Genomic DNA, 21,206 nt, shown 5'->3' on the forward strand with positions numbered 1-21,206 from the left:
GACACCGCCTGGGTCGCTGACTCCGCGCGGCCGGGAGGGAGGGAGACCCAGGAGGCCGCTAGCACAAAGCCGTGGAGCCGCGGCCGCCTCTCTCCGCCCCCCGCCCGGCCAACGCCGGAGCGCGGAGAGCAGCCGCGGGCCCTTTAAGGGCCGCTAGGTGCGCGGTCTCTTTAAGGCGGGTCCTAGTGGTTTCTGTTTTCTGAAGGAAGTGACGGGGGGTGGGATTGAATGAAAAGTGCAAAACACAGGCTCGCAGAGCCGGAGCCCGGGGCCGCGGAGCCGGGCCGGGGCAGCGTAGTCTCCGCCTCGGGGCCTCCGGGGGCGCGCTGCCGAGCGCTACCCACGTGCGTCCGTGCCACCTCGCGGGCGACCCCGCGGCCAAGGCCCCCGGCGGAGCTTCTCCCGAGCGCCCTGAACTAGCCCCCAACTTTGGGCGAAGTTTGCCTGCGCCTCTCCCCGCCCCCACGCGGCGCGCCGGGGCAGCTGCGGCCCCCGGGAATGCGCCTTCCCGGGGTCCCCCCGGCGCTCCCCGCGCTGCTGCTCCTGCTGCCGCTGCTCGCGCCACTGCTGGGAACGGGTGCCCCGGCCGAGCTGCGGGTCCGCGTGCGGCTGCCGGACGGCCAGGTGACCGAGGAGAGCCTGCAGGCGGACAGCGACGCCGACAGCATCAGCCTAGAGCTGCGCAAGCCCGACGGCACCCTCGTCTCCTTCACCGCCGACTTCAAGAAGGTGAGGCGCCCTCACTCGCCGGGGTGGCACCTTCCAGCCTGAGCCCCCCGGGATCCCAGGCGCCCTCTTGCCTGCCCCTCTTGCCTGCAGAAGGGAAGACGTGCCCACGAGGGAGACGCGGCTGGCCCAAGGTCACGCCGGGCTCTTCTCTACACCTCTTTGCCCACTCCCCAGCGCCCACCCCTTCATTCTCCGCAAAGAACCCCTCTGCTGCCCTTTCTCACTCCCTCCTCCAGCGCTCCCAGAGCCCCCCAGGTGCTGACTCTCCTTCAGAACTCCTACTAACGACTGGACTCCTTTCTTGGAGTCATTCCCCGGTGCTCTCTCGTGGGAAAGCCCTAAGCAAAGTGTTCTCCCTGTGGGCTCTCACTGTGGGTTCCCGCTGTGTGATCTAGAGCAAGCAAGTCTCTTTCCTCCTATAGGCCTGGCTTCTCACCCCTGTACAGCGCAATGAGGGGTCTGCGAAGCCTCCCAGCCCTGACATTTTGGAGTCCTTCTGTCACCTCTTCCTCTGTTTCACTTTCCTGGAGAGAGCTGATTGCCCCAGGTCCCTCTCAAGCCGGGAGAAGCCCTGTCTCCTCTCTGGTCTGGAAGGCTGGGGCGCTTGCAGCAGGAGGATCCTGGAGAGAGACCCCAGCTGAGGCCCCCTCCCTCTGGGAGAAGTGCTGCCTTCACTCTGCCTGGCAGAGAAGCGAGCCAGCCCCCTATTTTGGCCCAGATTAGAGTTAGGGAGTTAGAGACCAGCCCGCTCTGGGTGGAGGTGCGTGTGTGTGTGTGTGTGGGGGGGGGGGTGGGGTGTGTGTGTGTGTGTCTTGTGGAGGGAACAAGAAGGGCCTTGCACCAGGGTGCTGGGGATTTATCAGGAAATGGGCCTGGAAGGATGGTGAGTGACTAACAGTGACCCAGAGCAGGAAAGCTGGAGGAAAAGAGGGTGGGTGAGTCTTAGGTATTCAAAAGGAGTGTTCTGTCTCCTTCCCCCAGCTAAAGAGAGGCCCTGTGAGATTCTGTCCCTGGAGGAGTGCAGGGGTGAAGCAGATTAGATCGCTGGGGGAGCCCCGGGCCCAGAGGACCCTTGCTGAAGCTGCCTGTCTTTCTTGCCTCTTAGATACAGGGTGCTTTAGAGGAGAGGTGGCAGAGTTTGGGGAGTCAGTTGGGGACCCAGCCAGATTGCCATAGTTAGCAGGGGTGGGGGATTAGGCTTGACCGATAGAGGTGGGTGGGGTCGGGGGGTGACGCTTGACCGCTGATTGCCCCAGGGCCACTGAGTTGTCACTGACATTGGACTTAAGCAGGCCGGTGGGGGGCGGGGTAGTGAGCGTTCACAAATGGGAAGACTTTGTAGCCCGTCCTTACTTAGCAGGCCTAAGCTAGGCACTCAGATGTAGATTGAGAGAGAGGGAAGCTGATAGGGCCGGCTTCGCCACCCTGCCTCCCCACCTAAACCTTAGGAGAACTTTATCAAGTGTGTTCTGTTCCTGAAAGATGTATGTTAGTGGCTGGGTCCATCAGGAATCAGGGATTTAATCTTCTGTCCAAGCTCTTTGTCCTTGAAAGTTAGCCTCAGGCCAGGCTGTGAGCCTCCCACCCTCCTGCCCACTGGCCGTCTTCTTGTGGCTGCACTAGAACCCTGCAGAGAGGCTTCCTTGGCTGTGGCCAGGACAGTGAAAGGCAATGGGTAGGACTGAGCTTTTATAGCCTTTAGCTACAGCTGGAAGGTTTTTATTGCTCTGACCTGAAGGGAGAGACTAAGAAGTGCCCAGGTAGCTGTGATGTGATGGCAGTAGTGACTGATGGCGGGGGTGGGGTGCTGGGGATTGGAGGGAGGGTATGCTGGGCATCTGACTGCCCAGTTAGAAAATGCATTTGGAGATTGTGAGCGCCTCATTTGAATCCCTGCAGTGGTTCAGACCTCCACCCAGGTTTCTGAAGTCTGATCTTCAGGTTAGCCTCTGACCCAGAAGCTACCATTTCACACCCACCTCTGGTATCTCCAATTTCATCAGCAGGGGAGGGAATTGGGAGTGGAAGATATAGAAAGGAAACCAGCTTTCCCAAGTCCCTTTAAATCCAGGCTTCTCCATTGGCCTAGGATGGGGTGGAGTTGGAGAGTGCAGTGTGGGGAAGAATAGCCTTACCCTCACCCAGGCCACTCAGTCACTGCCTGCACTGGCCACAGCAGCTTCTATGTCCGAATCCTTCTAGGGTGGGTCACCTCTCAGTTCTCAAGGCCTCGTGCCTCATAGTCTTTGGCAGATTTCCACAAGAAAGTTCGGTCTAGAAGGAATGATTTTTCCTATAAGAAAAAGACTTGGCCTGGGTGTGGTGGCTCACATCTGCAATCCCAGGATTTGGGGAGAGTGAGGCAAGCATATTGCTTGAAACCAGGAATATGAAACCTTCAGGCCAAACGAGACCCCTGTCTCTACAAAAAATTAAAAAATTAACCGAGCACGCTGGTGTGTGCCTTGTAGTCCCAGCTATCCAAGGAGGCTGAGGCAGGAAAATCACTTGAGCCCAGGAGCTGAGGCTGCACTGAGCTGCAATTGTGCTACTGCACTCCAGCCTGGGAAGTCGTGCTTTTGTGTTTCTTGTACTAAACTCATTTGCAATGGTTTGGGGAAAGTCCTAATCTACTTGGGAAGAGTGACGTTTGCCATTTGATCACTTTGGGGAGAAACAGTCTAGACTGAATGAGACAGACTTGGTTTACCACTTATTAGCAGGTTCACCCTGGGCAAGCCATTTGATCTCTCCAGGCCTTCATTTCTTCATCTGTAAAATGGGGATAATAATAGCACATATCCCATGGTTAGTAGTGCCTATGACATACTCATACTGTGTTAAGTGCGCAAGACATAGGAGCCGTTAGCTTTGCTAATTGTGGCCCACACAGCATTTCAGCAAGGACCCTCTCTGCTAAGCTTGGACTCAAAGACATTGAACAACAGACCCAAGGTCATACGGAAAAGCCAGTACTGAGCTTGGAGGAGCCTGGAGCTCTTCATTGTAACCTTCTCTTTGAAGTTCCAAAATTGCTGGCCAGCCCCTCAGAGTCCACCCAGGGCAGCAGTGAGCCTCACCTGTGTGGGATGGGACCAAGGCCTCTGTCTGATTCCCAACCCCATCCAGCCCCTTCTCTCCAGCCCTTCCCACCCCCATTTGCCTCTACCCAAGTTAGAGTTCCGACAGTCTAACTCTTTCCCACGCTACCACCCTGGACCTTGAGGCAGTGAAGCAGTCACAGTCATCAACTGGAGGACACATAGCCTGGAGCCCAGGTGAGGCTTGCAGAGTCAGTAGCTTGGAGCTATCAAACGGCCATCATGCATTACTGCAAGCCTTGCCCAAAGGCTGAGTGAAGGCCATTAGGCTGACTGAGCCACAGCTCTGAAAGAATGCCACAGCTCTGAAGGAATGCCACAGCTCAGTGGCTCCCAGCTTTGCGGCACCTCACAATCACCTGGGGAGCTTTGAAAACTCCCAGTGCCTGGGCTGCATATCCTACCAGTGAAATCAGAATATCTCAGGATGGGAGTCAGGCAGCAGTTGTTTTTTTTTTTTTTTTTTTTTTTTAAGGACCCGGGTGATGTAATCCCAGCACTTTAGGAGGCCGAGGCAGGCGGATCACAAAGTCAGGAGTTCGAGACCAGCCTGGCCAATATGGCAAAACCCCGTCTCTACTGAAAAATAAAAAAGAAAATAAATTAGCTGGACATGGTGGCATGCACCTGTAGTCCCAGCTACTCGGGAGGCTGAGGCAGGAAAATCGCTTGAATCCAGGAGGCGTAGGTTGCAGTGAGCCAGGATTGCACCACTGCACTCCAGTCTGGGTAACAAAAGAACCCAGATGATTCCAATGTGCAGCAAAGTTTGGGAACCACTGGCACAATTGCTGTAGGGGAGGGGAGGGGGCCTGGAGAAGGAGCCAGGTCAGGTTAAATGAAGGTGGGGCCCAAACTCAGTCACATATTTGAAATCTGTCATCTTACCCACACTAATCCTAATGTGTTTTGAGTAGCACATATGCTTCGGGCCTAATGCTGTATGCCCTCGGTACACAAACTAATTCACAGCGCACCCTTGGTGGGCAGCACTCCCCTTTATACTCCACATCCTATGGGTGTAATTAGCCCTGGATGTACATAATCACTGGCATTTCTAATCACAGGCATGCCACCGTCCCCTGTCTCTAACCTGGCTGTTTGACAGCCCTCCTGGTCCACCTCCCGGAAGCTGGTATTCTTGCCAATTTCTCTTTCACCTCTGTCCCCAAGTCCAAGTGGCCAAAAGCTGGGAACAGGATGAGTCACGCTCCAGGCTGCCTGGCTTGGTGCTGACCAGATGGGGAGGGTGATGCTGACAGATACGAAGGTCATGTGTGATGGCATCAGGGTGGTGGGCAGTGGGGGTCCCTTTCCCCTCCCAGCATCGGGGGGATAAGGAGACACAGACTCCAAAAGTGTGGAAAGAGGGGATGCTGAAGGGCCACGGCTGGAGCCTTGGAGGGAATAAGCAAGATAAGGGGAGCGTACAGCTCTGCGGGTCAGCTCAGGGCCACTTTGAAGGGACGAGGACCCATGGAGGTTGGAAGCTTGAGCCCTGCCCTGGGCACTGAAGAGTGAGTGGGAGCCAGAGGAAGGCACAGTCCAGAGAATGCTAGAGTCCAGGTGCCGGGGGGCCTGGCCTGGGGGTAGGGGAGCAACAGGGGAAGTCTTGAGGTGTAGTCAGTGAAGATATGGGATGTGCAGCGTCCACATCGCCACCTAAGAACGTTTATCCCAAGGAGATACCACAGCACGTAGATGTGGGACCGAGAAGCTTTCAGGGCCCAGTCTGCCTCTACCCTGTCTGCGTTAGCACCCTTAAGATTTGGCGGGGAGGCATCTGATGGATGGAAAGTCTCCTTGGGGAGGAGAAGGCAATGGAGGTGCTTTCGGGTAAGGCCCAGACTTTTCTGGAGCTCAGGGCATTTCCTCTCAGGTATTTACAAGAAGTCGCCAGATGGAATGACCAGGCTCACTGACATGGGGCTCCTGGGTCTAAAACCTGTCCCTCCTCTGCGTGTGAGGAGTTCCTCCTTAGATCAGGAATGGGCAGCCCCGCCTGAGGGTTCAGACCCCCTCCCTGGAGTGTGGCCACAGCTCCCACTCCTGAATGCTATGTCCAGGTGGAGTCCTAGCAAAAGATCCCGGTAGGCCATAAAGACCGCCACCTGGGATAATGGAGTATCCTGCTGGAAAGCGGGTGGGGAGGGTGAGTGAGTTCCCTCCCAGGCTTCCCAAGGCACAGAGAGGCGGGGGAGATACCCTTAGGACAGACTCCTGTTCCGCAGGCAGAGGGCCCAGCCTCGAAATGAGGATTGCATAGGGTCTGGAGATGACCCAGTGAGCAGTCCCTCACGTCACACATGGCCTTATCTGATCCTCGCTGCCACAGACAGCAGGAGGCAGATGGTGCCTCTCTGTGTAGATGTGCGGGCTGAGGCCTGGAGCTCTCAAGTGAGGCTGACAAGATCAAGCAGCTGATAATCTGAGATTAGGACCCAGGGTTCCTTCCAGTGTATCCTGACTGCCTGTCTGCCGTGGTACCATGAGCGGGCTCCTTCCAGTAGGCTAAAGAACCCTGGGGAGGGAGATAGAGGGGAGGAGGTTGGAAAAAACCTTGGTGCAGGGGAACAAATCCACAGAGACCCTTGTTTGGGCAGACGTGGGCTGGACCACTTCCCCCATGCTCTTACCTCCAGTGGATGGAGTGTCGGCTACTTGGCCATGCCTGCGACTCCTCTCTCCCCTGCATGGCCTCTTGGGGAGTCGGGTGAGGGTGATGGGTTTAGAAAATATCTCACCAAGGCCAGGTGTGGTGGCTCATGCCTATAATCCCAGCATTTTGGGAGGCCAAGGCAGGTGGATTACTTGAGGCCAGGAGTTCAGGACCAGCCTGATCAACATGGTGAAACCCTGTCCCTAATAAAAATACAAAAATTAGCCAGGCATGGGGGGTTGTGCCTATAATTTCAGCTACTCTGGAGGCTGAGGCAGGAGAATCACTTGAACGGGAGAGACAGAGGTTGCAGTGAGCTGAGATCACGCCACCGCACTCCAGCCTGGGTAACAGAGTGAGACTCCGTCTCAAAGAAAAGAAAGGAAAAGATCTCACAGACACTAGTGAGCACTGTGTACGTTTTTTCCTGCCGCTTACCAGCTGTGTGACTTGGCAAGTCACTTAACCTCTCTGAGCCCCAGGCTCCTTGCTGGTACACCAGAGACAACAGTGTGATGCTCGGGGCTCGGTGTGCACAGTGACTGAGGGGCCCTTCACAGAACAGAGGCCCGCGTGGGCATGTGAGGAGCGAGGTGCCAGTGTCCGCAGGCCAGGAGATCCCTCTACCCCACCATTAAGCATGTTGCTGCAGCTGCTGCTTTTCTGCTGTACGGACCAAAGCATCACGAGGAGCTGACATCCTTGAAGTTGGCAAGTGTTGAAGTGGCTGCCACTAGGGATTCAGATAAAGGGCAGGGAGCACAGGAGGCGTCAGGGCTGCGAATGCGGGTGAGAGGGAAGCATGGAGCCCCGTCTTAGGAGCCCGGAGTCAGCGGCACAGCGGGGCGCAGTTGATCCACATAAAGCCTCACATTGTTCCCACGGCAGTCAGGACAGCGGTGACCTTTGGGATTCGGCTGACAGAGCACTGCTCTGGGGAGGGGCTGGGGGCAGGAGCACTGCTCTGGGTGAGTGGTTGTGCTAATGCCCCGTGACAAGCAGCCTCTGTCCAGGCCTAGCCCTGAGGGGATGCTGGCATCTCATCATGGGGCGGCCTGGGTCGCTGGGCACTGGCCTCGGGATGTGCGTGGCCTGGCTTCGGGCGGAATCCATCCATCCCGCTCCTGCTCGAGAAGCCTGGGCAGAGCAGCCAGGGTGCTTCCAGCTCTGCCGTGGGGCTAGGAAGGCACCGTTTCCTGGCTGGCTCTCCAGGCTGAACCCCCTCTCCCCTCCCCAGCTCAGCAAAGCCAGCCCCTTCTCTAACCATAAAGCAGCCCCAGCCAGGAGCAGAGGAATAAATATTTAGATTGGCTCAGCCTGGGCCCCAGAATCGCGCTCTCTGGTGTGACAGGAAGGAGACCAAGATGGCAGAGGACACTCCCAGGAGAGCGCGCCAGCTGTCCAGGAGCAAGGGGGCTGGAAGAGTTGGGGGCGGGGGGCAAGTGGCTTTGTGTGGCCCTAGAGCGATGACCTGTAGCCTGGGCTGTGACCAGCACGGGACAGTGGTGGCGGGAAGCAGGGTGTGGAGGGGAGGGGCGGTCTGCTGCCTGGCCCCCTTTGCTTTCCATTCCCTCGCAGGCGGACCTCCTCCCAACCACCAGGGCTTTCTGGGGAGGGGCTGAGGAAGAGTGCCTGGAGCGTGGGGCCAGCCAGAGGCCGTGGGGGGAAGGCGGGGTGCCAGAGGAGACCCGGCAGGCTGGAGCGAGGTGATGACATGCGGTGAGAGTGTGTGCCTGTGCGTGCACGCGTGTACACGTGTGAGTGTGTGTGTGCACATGCTATGAGAAGCGGCGTCAGGGAGGAGGCGTGTGAGGAGAATCCCGCAAGTAAGGAGGGCGATGCAGGGTGTGTCCTGAGGCAGAGCATGAGTTGGGGAATTCAGAGGGTGGTGGACGTGGGGACTGTGGAGAGGGGTGTGATGAGAGGGTGAGGAGCCGCCTCTGCTGGGAACAGGGAGACTGTGAGGGGGGAGACAGGCCAGGATGCACGCCTGTGGAGGGAATGGGAATGTGGAACAGGAGCCACTGGGAGACCTTGCGGGAAGGAGACTGAGACCCAGTGAGTCTGTGAAAGAGGATGGCGTGTGCGAATGGGAAAGCCGTGTGAGCCTGTGCGTCAGTTCAGATTAGGCTCGGCCATGAGTAACATAAACCCCCAAGAACAGCGGCGGAGGCAAAACAGCCTGTTTCATTCTTCCCAATGTTATCTGAGTCTGGAAGCCAGTCAGGGCTGGTGTGACAGCCTCGCAATCCCCTGGGATCCGGAGGATCCCTCCCCACCCTCAGTGCTGAGCACAGGATGTCTGCCCAGGGGCGCTCTTCCCAGAGCGGTGCTCTGCCATCTCTCAGCGCATTCACCTAGTGCAGCTGAACCAGAGCAGCCTTCCCTCTGGAGACACAGGTGGATCCGTCAGACAGCATGGCTGGGACAGGCACAGGGAGGAATTGAGTATCTGGACAAGGGCTACAGTGGGGAGCCTGGACAAGCATGAAGATCGCCGGACTCAGAGTCAGCAGCTCTGGGCTTCTGGCCCTGGCTGTGCCACTGTGTGACTCATGAAGGTTACTTCCCTGCTGGAACCTCACTGGGCCGTGAACTAGATGATCCCCTAAACCTTCTAGATGCCAAAATAGCAGCTGTAGCACTACCAGCCTGCAGGAGCCCAGCTACAGGCAAGGCCAAGAAGAAAGTGTCTGCACGTTGGAGGCCAGTGGGTTGATGGAGGCCCTAGAACATTCATTCGTTCCTCCAGCTACTAAGCATTGAGCCCCAGCTGTGCAACAGACCCCGGGGCCACCACGTGAATAGGCTGGAGCCGCTGCTCTTGAGCCAGAGGCAGCTCACAGAGGACCTGGATGACCCACTGCCCGGGCAGAAGATGCTCCATGAGGACAGGGACCATCTGCCTGGGGCACTGAGATCCAAGGCACTCTCACAACCTCAGGCGGAGTCTGATTCAGCTCCAAACCACAGGTCCCTCAGGTCACCCCAGGCTCAAACCCACCGATGACTTCCAGGGAGGCACAAGAGGAAGCCTCCCACTCCTCAGCCTGGGTGCTCAGACCCTGAGTCCTGCTTGTGTCCTGGCCCCTTCAGCACTCACTGTCCTCTCCCTCCTCCCCTAGTACATTCCCACCACTTTTCTCGGAGAACTCTTCCATGCTGTTGTGCATTCCCCCTTCGTGTATTCCTTATCAGATGTTTATTGGGCACCTGCTGTGTTCCAGGGGGTAGGGATGCACTTCAAGAGATACTTTTCCAGGCTCAAGAAGTTGAGTCTGGAAAGAAAGACAAGTAAAGAGGTCAGCACAAACACAGTGGGAGCAGACACTGGGATTCGTGCTCTAGAGGCAGTGACTGGGATTGGCCAGCTCTGCAGAAGGGCTGGTGAGGGCAGCACTGGGAGGGCAGCCAGAGGAGGGTCGCTTGTGAGCTGTGCCCTGCTCACATGGTACCGCTGAGACAGCTGAGCACAGGGCATCCTGGCAGAGGAAGCTGCTCACGGAAAGTCCTAGGAGTGACACAGCATCGCTCATTCTGGGAACGGCAAGCTCTTCAGTTCAGTGCATGGGAAGTGCAACAGTTGCTGTGAGCAGGGACCTGGGATGCCAGGCTCTGGGGGTAGGCTTTCTGGTGAGGACAAAGGGAGTCCTTGAAGGGCATTCGGCCGCTCAGGTGATAGTAGCATGGAGGGATGATTGGGTGGGGGTATTGGGAGGCTCACGCTTTGCTGTCTTCTATAAACACCTCATTGCTGGAAAGCGCTCCATCCTTTAACTATCAAGGGCCACTGAGGCGTCCCTCACTGTGTGAAGTCTTCCCTCCTTCATGCCACCCCTAGCCCCAACCTTAAGGGGACAACAAGCAGTCCCTCATCCACCCTTTACCTCTATTGCACTTGCAGTAAACCTCAACCCCAGACCTATTGTGCGCTGACTTGAGTTGTCAGAAGTCAGCCTCCTCCACAATCCCTTGAAAGACAGGAATCTGTGTCTTGGTCAGGGCCACTCCCCTGCCAGGTGCTTGTGAAGGCCCTGCACCAGGTCATGCTAATCAGTGCTCTCCCACTGATTGGCTGATTGCTTGCAAGCCCCAGAGGAGTCACCTGACCTGTCTAGGCCGTAGGTACATCTAGAAGAGAAAAATCTTGGCTCCTGGGTCTTCAGGAGTGGAGTAGATTTCAGTTGGAGCAAGGCAGACATAGGGCCAGGAACTACAGCAACAAGAGAGAAACTGAAAGTTCAGCCCACTGTGTTCTGAAACCTTTCACTCATTTATTCCCTGTAACAGTCCCTCGAGGTAGGTACTGTTGTTTTACTCATCTCACCAATGTGGAAACTATGGTACAGAGAGGTTAAGTAAATCCCCTCAAGGTTATGTGGCCAGCAAAGGCAAAGCCAGGATCTGAACATGGGTTAACACTGGCTCCAGAGCCTTTGTTCTTAAATTCTGTGCTATCCTAGAGCTTACCTACTCCTTACTTACAACTACAGAGGAGGACTCTAACAAACACTATTTCCCCAGGGTACTTGCCACACCCTCTGGGTGGCCCTGGTTGTGGTATGCTTCAGTTCTTCCAGGTAGGCTGGAAGTTGCTGCAAGCTTGTGGGAGAAGGAGCTTTATAACAACCTCCCATCTTGGGGGCCCTTGCCTGGGTCCTGAGCCTCAGAAGCCTGCCTGCAGCCCCTGTCGTGGGCTCTTCCCCAGCTAAGCATCTGCTTTAGGCGATAGGCCACATGAAATGCATCATCCCAACAGATTCCTGGGCAAGGAGGAAGGCTGGGAGCCAGGCTTCCGCCTGGCCTGGGCTTAGCATCTGAGGGGACTTTCACCCTTCCCTGTGAATGTTAGAGGAAGCGGGGGGTCCAGAACCTTGCTGGGGAGTCTGAGGTGCAAGGAGTGGAAAGTGGGAGGGACGCTGGTCAGGATGATGGAGCCCTGTTACCACATAGACCCAGAAAGTAGGGCTGCCTGCTCCCTCTCAGGGATCAGCAAGTAGAATGTGCTTTTCTGGGGAAATAGGACAAAAGGGCCGGGCGCGGCGGCTCCCACCTGTAATCCCAGCACTTTGGGAGGCTGAAGTGGGTGGATCACCTGAGGTCAGGAGTTTGATACCAGCCTGGGCAACCTGGTAAAACCCTGTCTCTACAAAATACAAAAATTAGCCGGGCGTGGTGGCACATGCCTGTAATCCCAGCTACTCCAGAGGCTGAGGCAGGAGAATTGCTTGAGCCTGGGAGGCAGAAGTTGCAGTGAGCTGAGATTGCACCACTGCACTCCAGCCTGGGTGATGGAATGAGACTCCGTCTCAAAAAAAAAAAAAAAGACGAAGGAGAGACTGGAGATTTTGGGGTTTAAAAAGTCCTGGCAGGGGCCGGGCGCAGTGGCTCACGCCTGTAATCCCAACACTTTTGGAGGCCGAGGCGGGTGGATCACAAGGTCAGGAGATCGAGACTATCCTGGCCAACATGGAGAAACCCTGTCTCTACTAAAAATGCAAAAATTAGCTGGGCGTGGCGCACATGCCTGTAGTCCTAGCTACTCAGGAGGCTGAGGCAGGAGAATCGCTTGAACCCAGGAGGCGGAGGTTGCAGTGATCCAAGATCGCGCCATTGCACTCCACCCTGGCAACAAAGTGAGACTCTCTCAAAAAAAAAAAAAAAAGGAGAAGAAGTCCTGGCAGGGCAGGCAGGTGGGTTAGAAGGGTGTTCCTGCCTCCTCTTCTCCTCTTACTTGTGTCATGCTGTTTGGTAGTTGCAAGAACCACGAGCCAGAGCTGCCACATTCCCAAGGCAGGTGTGCTGACTTAAGGCAGGCTGCCGCCAGATGGGCATGGTGGGAAGCAGGTCCTAATCCCACCTCTGCTGGCCAGCCCAGGCATCAAGGGCAGACCCCACAACCTCTGTGTGCCCGAGTTCCAGTTTCTTTAGCTGAGCATCAAGGAGATGAGACTAGCTGATCCAAGAGGCAATTATGCATTCTGGTTAAGAGAGCTCAGGCTTTGAAGTCAGACTGTCTGGGTTAAGATCCTGGCTATGTTTCCTCTTAGTCCATGACCTTGAGCAGGTTACCCAATCCAAGCTCGGTAACAATCATAGCTCCTACCGCCTGTTGTAAGGATTTTAAAGAGGATCATACATCCTTTTGACCCATGGAAACAGTGTTTTTTCTCTTCTAGTTATAAAGTTCAATAACTCTTTTTCCTATACAAATAGGAGATACAGAGGAAATCCTCTCAGTGAGAAATTATCATTCCCTTTCTGCACCCCCAGTCACTTCCCCTTTTGACAGCATTTTGTTATTGTCATTGATGACATTATTCATATAGAAGCAGGAAAAAAGCTCAGATAGATTTCTTTCATCCTCTAGTCTGGTCTGAAAGTTCAAACACCTTCTCTTGCCAATGGTAGTCAGGTGATGTCACCAAGCAAAGAGACCCCTGAGCAGCCCTGAGACTTCCGGGTATTCGATGCACCTGCGGTATTGGAGAAGACGCTGTGAATATCCAAATATCGGACTCTCCAAAGAGTCAGAGCTGAAAATACCGGGGAAGTGGTTTTTGGATCCTTCCCGGGGGATCCTGCCAGGGACATGGCCTGGCTTAAGCTCTAGCAGGGGAAGTCTGGTATCAAGTCTCACCTGGCAGGAATTGAGCCCAGAATGGAATATGCTACAGGCAGAGCAGCCTCCCATCTCTCCTCAGCCGACCTGAGTGAGGGAAAGATCAGATAGCCTAGGCTGGCAGGACAAGGAGATTGCAGCATCATGACCAAGAAGGGATTTCCTGTTGAGAGGAAGCAGGGGTTAAGCTGAGCTCTGATTCACCTTCTTCACAAGTCTCTGGGATCATAAGGAACCTAATGGAACCTTCTTCAACAGCTGAGCCTCAGTTTCCCTTTCTGGAAAACCTCCCCTTATACTTCCACACCTCATTGTTCCAGAGATCATTTACAATAAAAGGAAGTAAGAGAAACTTCTGTGTAGAGTTGAGGGACTGCAGAAGTACACGGGCGGCATTTATGAGATGACATGCACTCGTTTGTTGCAGACCACCTACGAGGCTTGCTGGTCACCTACAAGAGTAATCCCAGCTAGCGCTTACCCCATGTGAGAATCTTCCAGATAACTTACCTAGTCCTCACCACAACCCTGTCACATAACTGGGATCATCCCCATCTTACACATCAGAGAAATTAGGGGAAAGCCTGGAGGACTCACTAATACATTGCAGCTTCGGGGCAGAGCTGTGAGTCCCTTGCTGCCTGTATTGGACTCCAGGGGGGCCGCTCAGACCCTGTTGCTGAGACACTTCTGTTCTCGTGGGTGTACAGCAAGCACTCAGTGAGTATGTGGTGGGGGGCGGGGGCCCAGGCATTAATAGATGATCTGCAGAGCTGTCATTCTAAGTCTCAGTGCAGAGCCACAGGGGTTCCCAGCAGAGAATGGTCACTGAGGCCAGGGTGCCCCCACCACAGGAAGGTCTTGACAGATGTAGACCACTTCTGACTGGGGCCCACTAACTTCTCACTGGGAGCAGAGTTAATCAAGTCCCAGAGATGGGTAAGAAGGCAAGGGGCCGCTTCTCGTGTGGTGAGCGGTGCAGGTGGGCAGTGTACAGGGCTCCAGCAGCCAGATAGGGAAGGGGGCCCCAGCCCACCCTACAGCTCTCCTGCCTCTGTCCTCCTGCAGACCCCCCATTCACACAGTGAGTCAGTAACAGGAAGGAGCCCTTGGACTGCGGCAGTGCCATTAGCGACCCCATGGGGGAAAGGGGAAGTGGGGAGGGAAAGGAAGAGGCGAGGCATCCTAGCTCCCTCAGGCCGGAAGGCTGAAATAGCTGCAGCCAGCCTCCCACTCTGCCTTCACCCTGGCCCGGCCCCACCACCCCACTCACTCAGAGGTCAGTGGCCAGGAGCGTGGCTGATCAGAAGCACCAGGGGCATCTTGAGACCTCTCCCCAAATCTACTGAATAAAAATGACTACGATTTCTAGCCATTAGGACTACAAAGAAAAAAAAAAGTCAGAGAGAGGAACTCTGGAGTCGATACTGGAAAAGTCCAGCCCTCCTCCATGATGCCCTGGTCAGGTGGCTGTAGAGGCCCTGGCCCACCCTGATCAGGGTGACGTTAAGGGGTTCCGCTGAGGGGAGTCATCAGCTGAGAAAAACTCTAGTGGTTCACTTTGTCAATTTTCCAGTAGGCTTTGGAACATTTAGGGTGTGTTTTTTCTTTTAAGTCACGGGTTTAAATGGAAAAGATAAAAATTCCTAGACCAGCAGGAGGGAGGCGTCTGTTGCCGGGCAGTGTCCAGGCGTCCTCCCAGGGACCAAGCTGAGCACCCGGTGGGCCGGTGGGAAGCTCCTGCACCCTCCAGCTGCTCCCATCCTCCTGCCCTTCTTCAGGATGTGAAGATCTTCCGGGCCCTGATCCTGGGGGAGCTGGAGAAGGGGCAGAGTCAGTTCCAGGCCCTCTGCTTTGTCACCCAGCTGCAGCACAATGAGATCATCCCCAGTGAGGCCATGGCCAAGCTCCGGCAGGTGAGTCCCCTACCAGGCCTGCCTGGCCCAGATACCGACCCGCAGACCCGACCCCTGCAGCCGGCCTGGCTCTAAACCCTGATCCTCCAACCTTAGCTTCCCACCCAGCTCCTCCTCTTCACACTGTTCCTAAACCCACTGCTCTTGACCTGCCCTCATCCCTGGTACCCCATTCACTCTAGAGTCCTGAGTCCCTGATTTTGCCCCAGGCCAAACCTGACTCTAGAGCTGCAGATCGCTAACTGAACCCCAGCTCTCAGATTTCTCCCGTCTGGTTCCAGCACCTCCCTGTGTGTGACAGGCTAGGGGCTTGGGCTCTGAGGCCAGATCAGGCATCACATCTCCTCCGTCACTCATTAGTTGGGTGTGACATTGGACAAGTTACTTTCAAAGCCACAATTTTCTCATTGAGAAAATGGGTTATGGGCGAATTCAGTGAGCTAACATATGTAAAGTGTTCAAGACCCTCAAAGCTACCGGCCTGCTCCTGCTGTCTTCTTAGACCCAGGGCCTTGCCCCAGCCTCATCTAAGTTCCCTGGCCTGTCCAGCAGAGCCTGCCCTGGGGGCCTCCTCGCCCCTGCCCTTTGCCTGCTTTCCCAAAGGGACTTGGTTCCCTGGATGTTGGAAATTCCAGAGGTCATATGCCCTGGCACAACTTGCCTGGCCCACTCACCTCCACCTCCCATCCACACCTCAGCATTCTCCATCAGGCCCCAGAGGTCAGCCTAGCAGCCAGCACATAGTTTGAGAAATGTCCATTCTGGCTAGAAGCTGAAAAGGCCCGGCTGTACTCTAGGCATCAGTCTCGCTGCCAGTTGGAGAGGGGCAGGGCTGCCACCCTGCAGAAGGTGCCAGCGTTCTAAAGGCAGTCAGCCTGGGTTTGCCTGACTCTGGAGGGTCAGGGGAAGACAGGCAGGGAGCATTCTGAAGCCAGGTAGGAGTGGCTTCTCTCCCACACACAGAAAAATCCCCGGGCAGTGCGGCAGGCGGAAGAGGTTCGGGGTCTGGAGCATCTGCACATGGATGTCGCCGTCAACTTCAGCCAGGGGGCCCTGCTGAGCCCCCATCTCCACAACGTGTGTGCTGAGGCCGTGGATGCCATCTTCACCCGCCAGGAGGACGTCCGGTTCTGGCTGGAGCAAGGTCAGCTGGGAGCTGGGCACGGCCCGCTGCTGGGCGGAGGGAAGGGGATGGGGAGACAGCACAGAGCAGTGGAGGGGGGCAGGGGCATCATTAGCCGAGTCTCATCATTAGCCGAGTCTCATCATTAGCCTTTGCTTTGTTCAGGAGACATTTACTGACCACCTACAGAGATACACTGACATAGGAATCAGAGATGTAGACACGCAGTTCCTGTCCCCCAGCAGGGTAGATCTGCACAGAGTTAAGTGCGGTAGAGTACCATGATAGCCACAGGCGTTCGGGGGGGACCCCCAAACCAGGCTGCAGTTGGTCTGGGAAGGCTTCCTGGAGGAAGTGGCGCCTGTGTGAATATTCGGTGAGAAGATTCAGTCAGAGGAAAGGGCGCTACTCCAGGCAGGGCACACAGACTCTGCTAGGCCCTGTGGAGGGAGAGTCCCAGGTACTTCCCCTCATCCCTGCCCTTAGGACACAGAGATGGGACCTTCTGTCATGGGAGTGGGGCACAAGGACACCCTTCCCCCCTCCACTGCCACCTCTAAGAAATCAGCTTCGGGCCTTCCCTGTTGCTGGCATCTCTGCCCCAAGCTCCTTGGGAGCTCCCCTCCGTGCTGCGTGGTGCCTGCCTTCCTGACCTCTGTGACTTCAGCGCTGGCCCCTCTCTTGGTACCTTTCCCAGGACAGCCCTCAGGTCCTCTGTGTGGAGGGAGAGGCAAATGGCCCCATTCCAACTCCAGGCCCCTGTGCCTTCTGCCGGCCAGCTGAGCACTGGAGAAATGCCGGCTCCTCCCAGGGCAGGCCCAGATTTAGAAATGTCCAACTGAGCTGTGGTCTTGCCCTCCACACACATACACCCTCTGCCATGGCCTGCACCCCAGACTACGCCGCAAGCTTGATGTAAGCATCCCCCAGAAGCTGGCCGCTCCCATACAGCCCCTGAGCCTAACCAGGGCCGGTCCCTTCCGTCTCCCCCCAGCGCCCCTCATATGTACACTTTCCCGTTTGCCCCGAGCCCTGGCCACCCTGATCTGACCTGCTCCTCTGTGGGTGTGCTTTGCTGGCCCTTCTCTGACTAGCCCTACTCAGATGTCACTTTTTTTTTTGAGACGGAGTCTTGCCGTTATCGCCTGGGCTAGAGTGCAATGGCATGACCTCGTCTCACTGCAACCTCCACCTCCCGGGTTCCAGCAATTCTCCTGCCTCAGACTCCAGAGTAGCTGAGATAATAGGCACCTGCCACCACGCCCAGCTAATTTTTGTGTTTTTAGTAGAAACGAGATTTCACCACGTTGGCCAGGCTGGTCTCAAACTCCTGGCCTCAGGTGATCCACCAGCCTTGGACTCCTAAAGTGCTGGGATTACAGGCATGAGCCACTGTGCCCTGCCAGATGTTACCTTTTTTAAGAAACCTTCCTTGACTTCCAATCCCGTCTCCCCATGCCTCTATCTCGGCACACTCCAGTATGGTGATTTTTTAAAGCACTGTGTGGCAGTGTGGCCACGTGGAGGCCTTGAAACCTTGGCCAGATCATTAAACTTCTCTGGGTTGATGTTCTCGTCAGTAAAACAGGGATGACAATACTTAGCCCATGGGGTGATAGATGGAGGTACTGTAAATAGAGCCCCTGGCACACAGTTGATGCCCATTTAATGTTTCTCCAGCGAGCCCAGCAAGGAGGAGCCTAGTGCCCAGGTCTTACCTCTGTGTCCCATGGCAGGCTTGGAAATGGAGGTGTCTGTAAGTGCCTGTTGGATGACAGAGGAGACCAAGTGGGAAATGTCAGTGGCCTCTGGCTAGGGGAGCTCCTTCCCTCCCTCCCTCCCTGATCCTTCCTCTCTCCCCCAGGTGTGGACAGTTCTGTGTTTGAGGCTCTGCCCAAGGCCTCAGAGCAGGCGGAGCTGCCTCGCTGTGGGCAGGTGGGAGATCGCGGGAAGCCCTGTGTCTGCCGCTATGGCCTGAGCCTGGCCTGGTACCCCTGCATGCTCAAGTACTGCCACAGCCGCGACCGGCCCACACCCTACAAGTGTGGCATCCGCAGCTGCCAGAAGAGCTACAGCTTCGACTTCTACGTGCCCCAGAGACAGCTGTGCCTCTGGGATGAGGACCCCTAGCCAGGCTAGGGTGGGAAGGACCTGGGGGGTGGCTGCTCTGGGCCCACCGCTCTTCACCAGCCACTAGAGGGGGTGGCAACCCCCACCTGAGGCCTTATTTCCCTCCCTCCTCACTCCCCTGGCCCTGGAGCCTGGACCCCTCTGGCCCCATCTCACATGACTGTGAAAGGGGTGTGGCATGGCAGGGGGGTCTCATGCAGGCACCCCCACTCCCACCCTGTGCCTTCCTTATGGGCAGAGAGGGAGAGAGGGGCTCCCCAGGCCTGCACCCCTCCCTCCTGCATCTCCCCTGGAGTGTTCACTTGCAAGCCACCAAAATGTGATGGCCTGTGGTTCTTCTGTTGAGCTCCTTAAATGTTTAGACCCTAAAAGGAGTCTATACCTGGACACCCACCTCCCCAGACACAACTCCCCTCCCCATGCACACATCTGGAAGGAGCTGGCCCCTCAGTCCCTTCCTACTCCCCAACATGGGGCTCACTGTCCCCAAAGAAGGAGCTGTTGGGGACCCACGATGCAGCCCCTATCCCGGATTACAGCGAGTTCTCATTTCTGGCTCCGAGGCTGCCTGTGGGGCGAGTGGAGACCTCCCGCCACTGAGACAGACTGTGGACCACGAGTGCCTTCCCCAGACACCTGGACGTTGCCTCCCAGAGCAGGCCCCAGCTCTTTCCCTCTCTACACAGAACTGTTTTTGTAAGGTTCTGGGGCAGGGAGGGAGCATGAAGTACGAGGAAAACTTGAATTCCAGATTTTTAATGCAAAGTATTTATCATTTCTACCAGAAATAAACATTTTAAGTTTTTATTTGACAAGACCCAGAGTTTGGGGAAAACTTTTGGCCAATGCTGCCACCTGGTGTCAGAAGTGTCCCCACACCCTGGCAGTGGCCTATCTTAACAACTTATAAAGCACCTACTGTGTGCTCAGCCATTTGAGGAAGGAAGGAGGAGAAGGAAGATATTACTAGAGAAGGATGAGATAGGCCGGGCGCGGTGGCTCAAGCCTGTAATCCCAGCACTTTGGGAGGCCGAGACGGGAGGATCACGAGGTCAGCAGATCGAGACCATCCTGGCTAACATGGTGAAACCCCGTCTCTACTAAAAATACAAAAAACTAGCCGGGCGAGGTGGCGGGCGCCTGTAGTCCCAGCTACTCTGGAGGCTGAGGCAGGAGAATAGTGTAAACCCGGGAGGCGGAGCTTGCAGTGAGCTGAGATCCGGCCACTGCACTCCAGCCTGGGCGACAGAGCCAGACTCCGTCTCAAAAAAAAAAAAAAAAAAAAATGAGAAGGATGAGATAAAACTTCTGCACCCAAGACAAGGAGACAGACATAGCTGCAACCATAGTAAGCCAGTCAGAAATAGCCAGCGCAAAGGCAAGAGATGGGATGGAGATTGGAACCCCGCTTCAGATCCGGGCTTAGCTGCTTACCTGCTGTGCAGCCATGGGTCAAGTTGCTTGACCTCTCTGTGCCTCCACTCCCTTAACTATAAAAGGAGCTTACTTAAGAGACCGAAGTAAATTATTTCATGTCAAGCATCTAGCACATAGTGCTCACTGTTAACCATTCTTAGTATCTACTATTAGTGAAAAAAAGCAGACATTCCTGCAGCTATAAGCCTGACCCAATGAAATCGGACATCTGGAAGGCTCTTCACTTCCAAAGTATCTTTCAACATGAAGAGGCTGTAATAGGAAGTGCCGGGCAGGGTGCTGGATGGTTCCAGACGAGGGATGTGCAGGCTGCATGTATTGGGAAAGGCTTTCTGGAAGAGTTGGGGTGTGGGTTGAGGCTGGAAGATGGTAACGATTTGGTGAGGTGGAGGCAGGAGTGTTTAGGGGCTGGGAGAGTCTCATGGGTTCCCCAGGGGACTCAACTTTCTCGGGGAAAAGATGGGGAGAGTCAGATCCTTCCTCAAAGGCCTTGGAGAGGGAAAGGGTTTGCAGGGGGGTCCCCTTTGCTCTGCTCCCAGAACTCCCAGAACAGGCTGCAACTGCCCCTCCGTGCAGGCCAGAGGGTTGAGGGAGCTGGGCTTGCTGGGCCTTGGTTAAGCTGAGGGTCCGCGGGGAAATAACATTTTCAGGCGAGCACGCCTCCCTTCTGAACCTGTTTTCAAGGACTAGCTCATCCTTGCTGGGGGATGGGGAGGGAGCTGTCCCATTGGTCACCCCCCAGGCTTTTTTCTCCTTCCCTTTCTGCCAGGGCCTCCATCCCAAGCCCCAGCCACTGCTCCAGGCAGGCGAGGGATACTTGGAGAAGGCACCTGCTACCTCCTGTGTGCCTTTTTTGATGGAAGGGGTGTCCCCAAAGCAGTATGCCTTCTCTTCTGATTTCCAAGTCACCAAAAATAATGCTTTTTAAAAAAGCAATGTCAAAAAAAAACCACCATCACTACAGACATCAGCTGCCTTGGGCTCCTTCTTAGTCTCAGGGGATGGGGATGAGAAGATTCCCTGAGACTTTGGACTGACCTTACACTCTGCAAAGTAGACGCCTCCCACAGGGCCACATCCAAGGGCTCGAGTCCACCATTCCAAAGCGCTCGCCCAGCCGCCTCAGCCCCACTGTCACAGCGCCTGAAATCCTGCCATGACAGTCACTTCTTTGCTGAAAAGCAAATTTGAGTGTGCATCAGCATCACTTAGGAGCTTGTTGAAATCGATGTCGGTGGTCAGCTGTTTGGGAAACACTGAGATAAGACTTCCCCATCGCAGGAGGCCTTTGTGGCGTGTAAAACACCTGGGAGAGGTAATATCAGTGCTCATTTCTCTGCGGACTTTAGGGTTTACAAAGTGCCTTCATATAAATTAGGCCATTGGCTCCTTGTAACAATTCTATAACATTTTATAGATGTGGCTCCCTTATAAAATTGTGCGACCGGCCCAAGTTCAAGTCCAGACATCTTGTTAGAACAGGACTGGG

The 21,206-nt window shown here is 55.6% G+C and overlaps 1 protein-coding gene across 1 annotated transcript; it reads left to right on the plus strand.

Annotated features, from left to right (window-relative positions):
* Positions 1-206: 206 nt before the first annotated feature.
* On the plus strand, positions 207-19,092 carry OAF (out at first homolog). The gene is made up of 4 exons (XM_023208478.2): positions 207-729; positions 14,893-15,027; positions 15,991-16,171; positions 18,015-19,092. The coding sequence occupies exons 1-4, from the start codon at positions 499-501 to the stop codon at positions 18,278-18,280; spliced, it is 813 nt and encodes a 270-aa protein (XP_023064246.2). The 5' UTR covers positions 207-498; the 3' UTR covers positions 18,281-19,092.
* Positions 19,093-21,206: the final 2,114 nt, after the last annotated feature.

Source organism: Piliocolobus tephrosceles, chromosome 13 (assembly GCF_002776525.5).
Source record: "Piliocolobus tephrosceles isolate RC106 chromosome 13, ASM277652v3, whole genome shotgun sequence".
In the NCBI taxonomy this organism is placed as follows: domain Eukaryota; kingdom Metazoa; phylum Chordata; class Mammalia; order Primates; family Cercopithecidae; genus Piliocolobus; species Piliocolobus tephrosceles.

Bases quoted from the DNA above. Each gene is read 5' to 3' on its own strand.
- OAF (XM_023208478.2), top strand. From the start codon at position 499: ATGCGCCTTCCCGGGGTCCCCCCGGCGCTCCCCGCGCTGCTGCTCCTG. The intron at 730-14,892 runs GTGAGGCGCCCT...GCCCTTCTTCAG, and splicing joins TCACCGCCGACTTCAAGAAG to GATGTGAAGATCTTCCGGGC. The intron at 15,028-15,990 runs GTGAGTCCCCTA...TCCCACACACAG, and splicing joins CCATGGCCAAGCTCCGGCAG to AAAAATCCCCGGGCAGTGCG.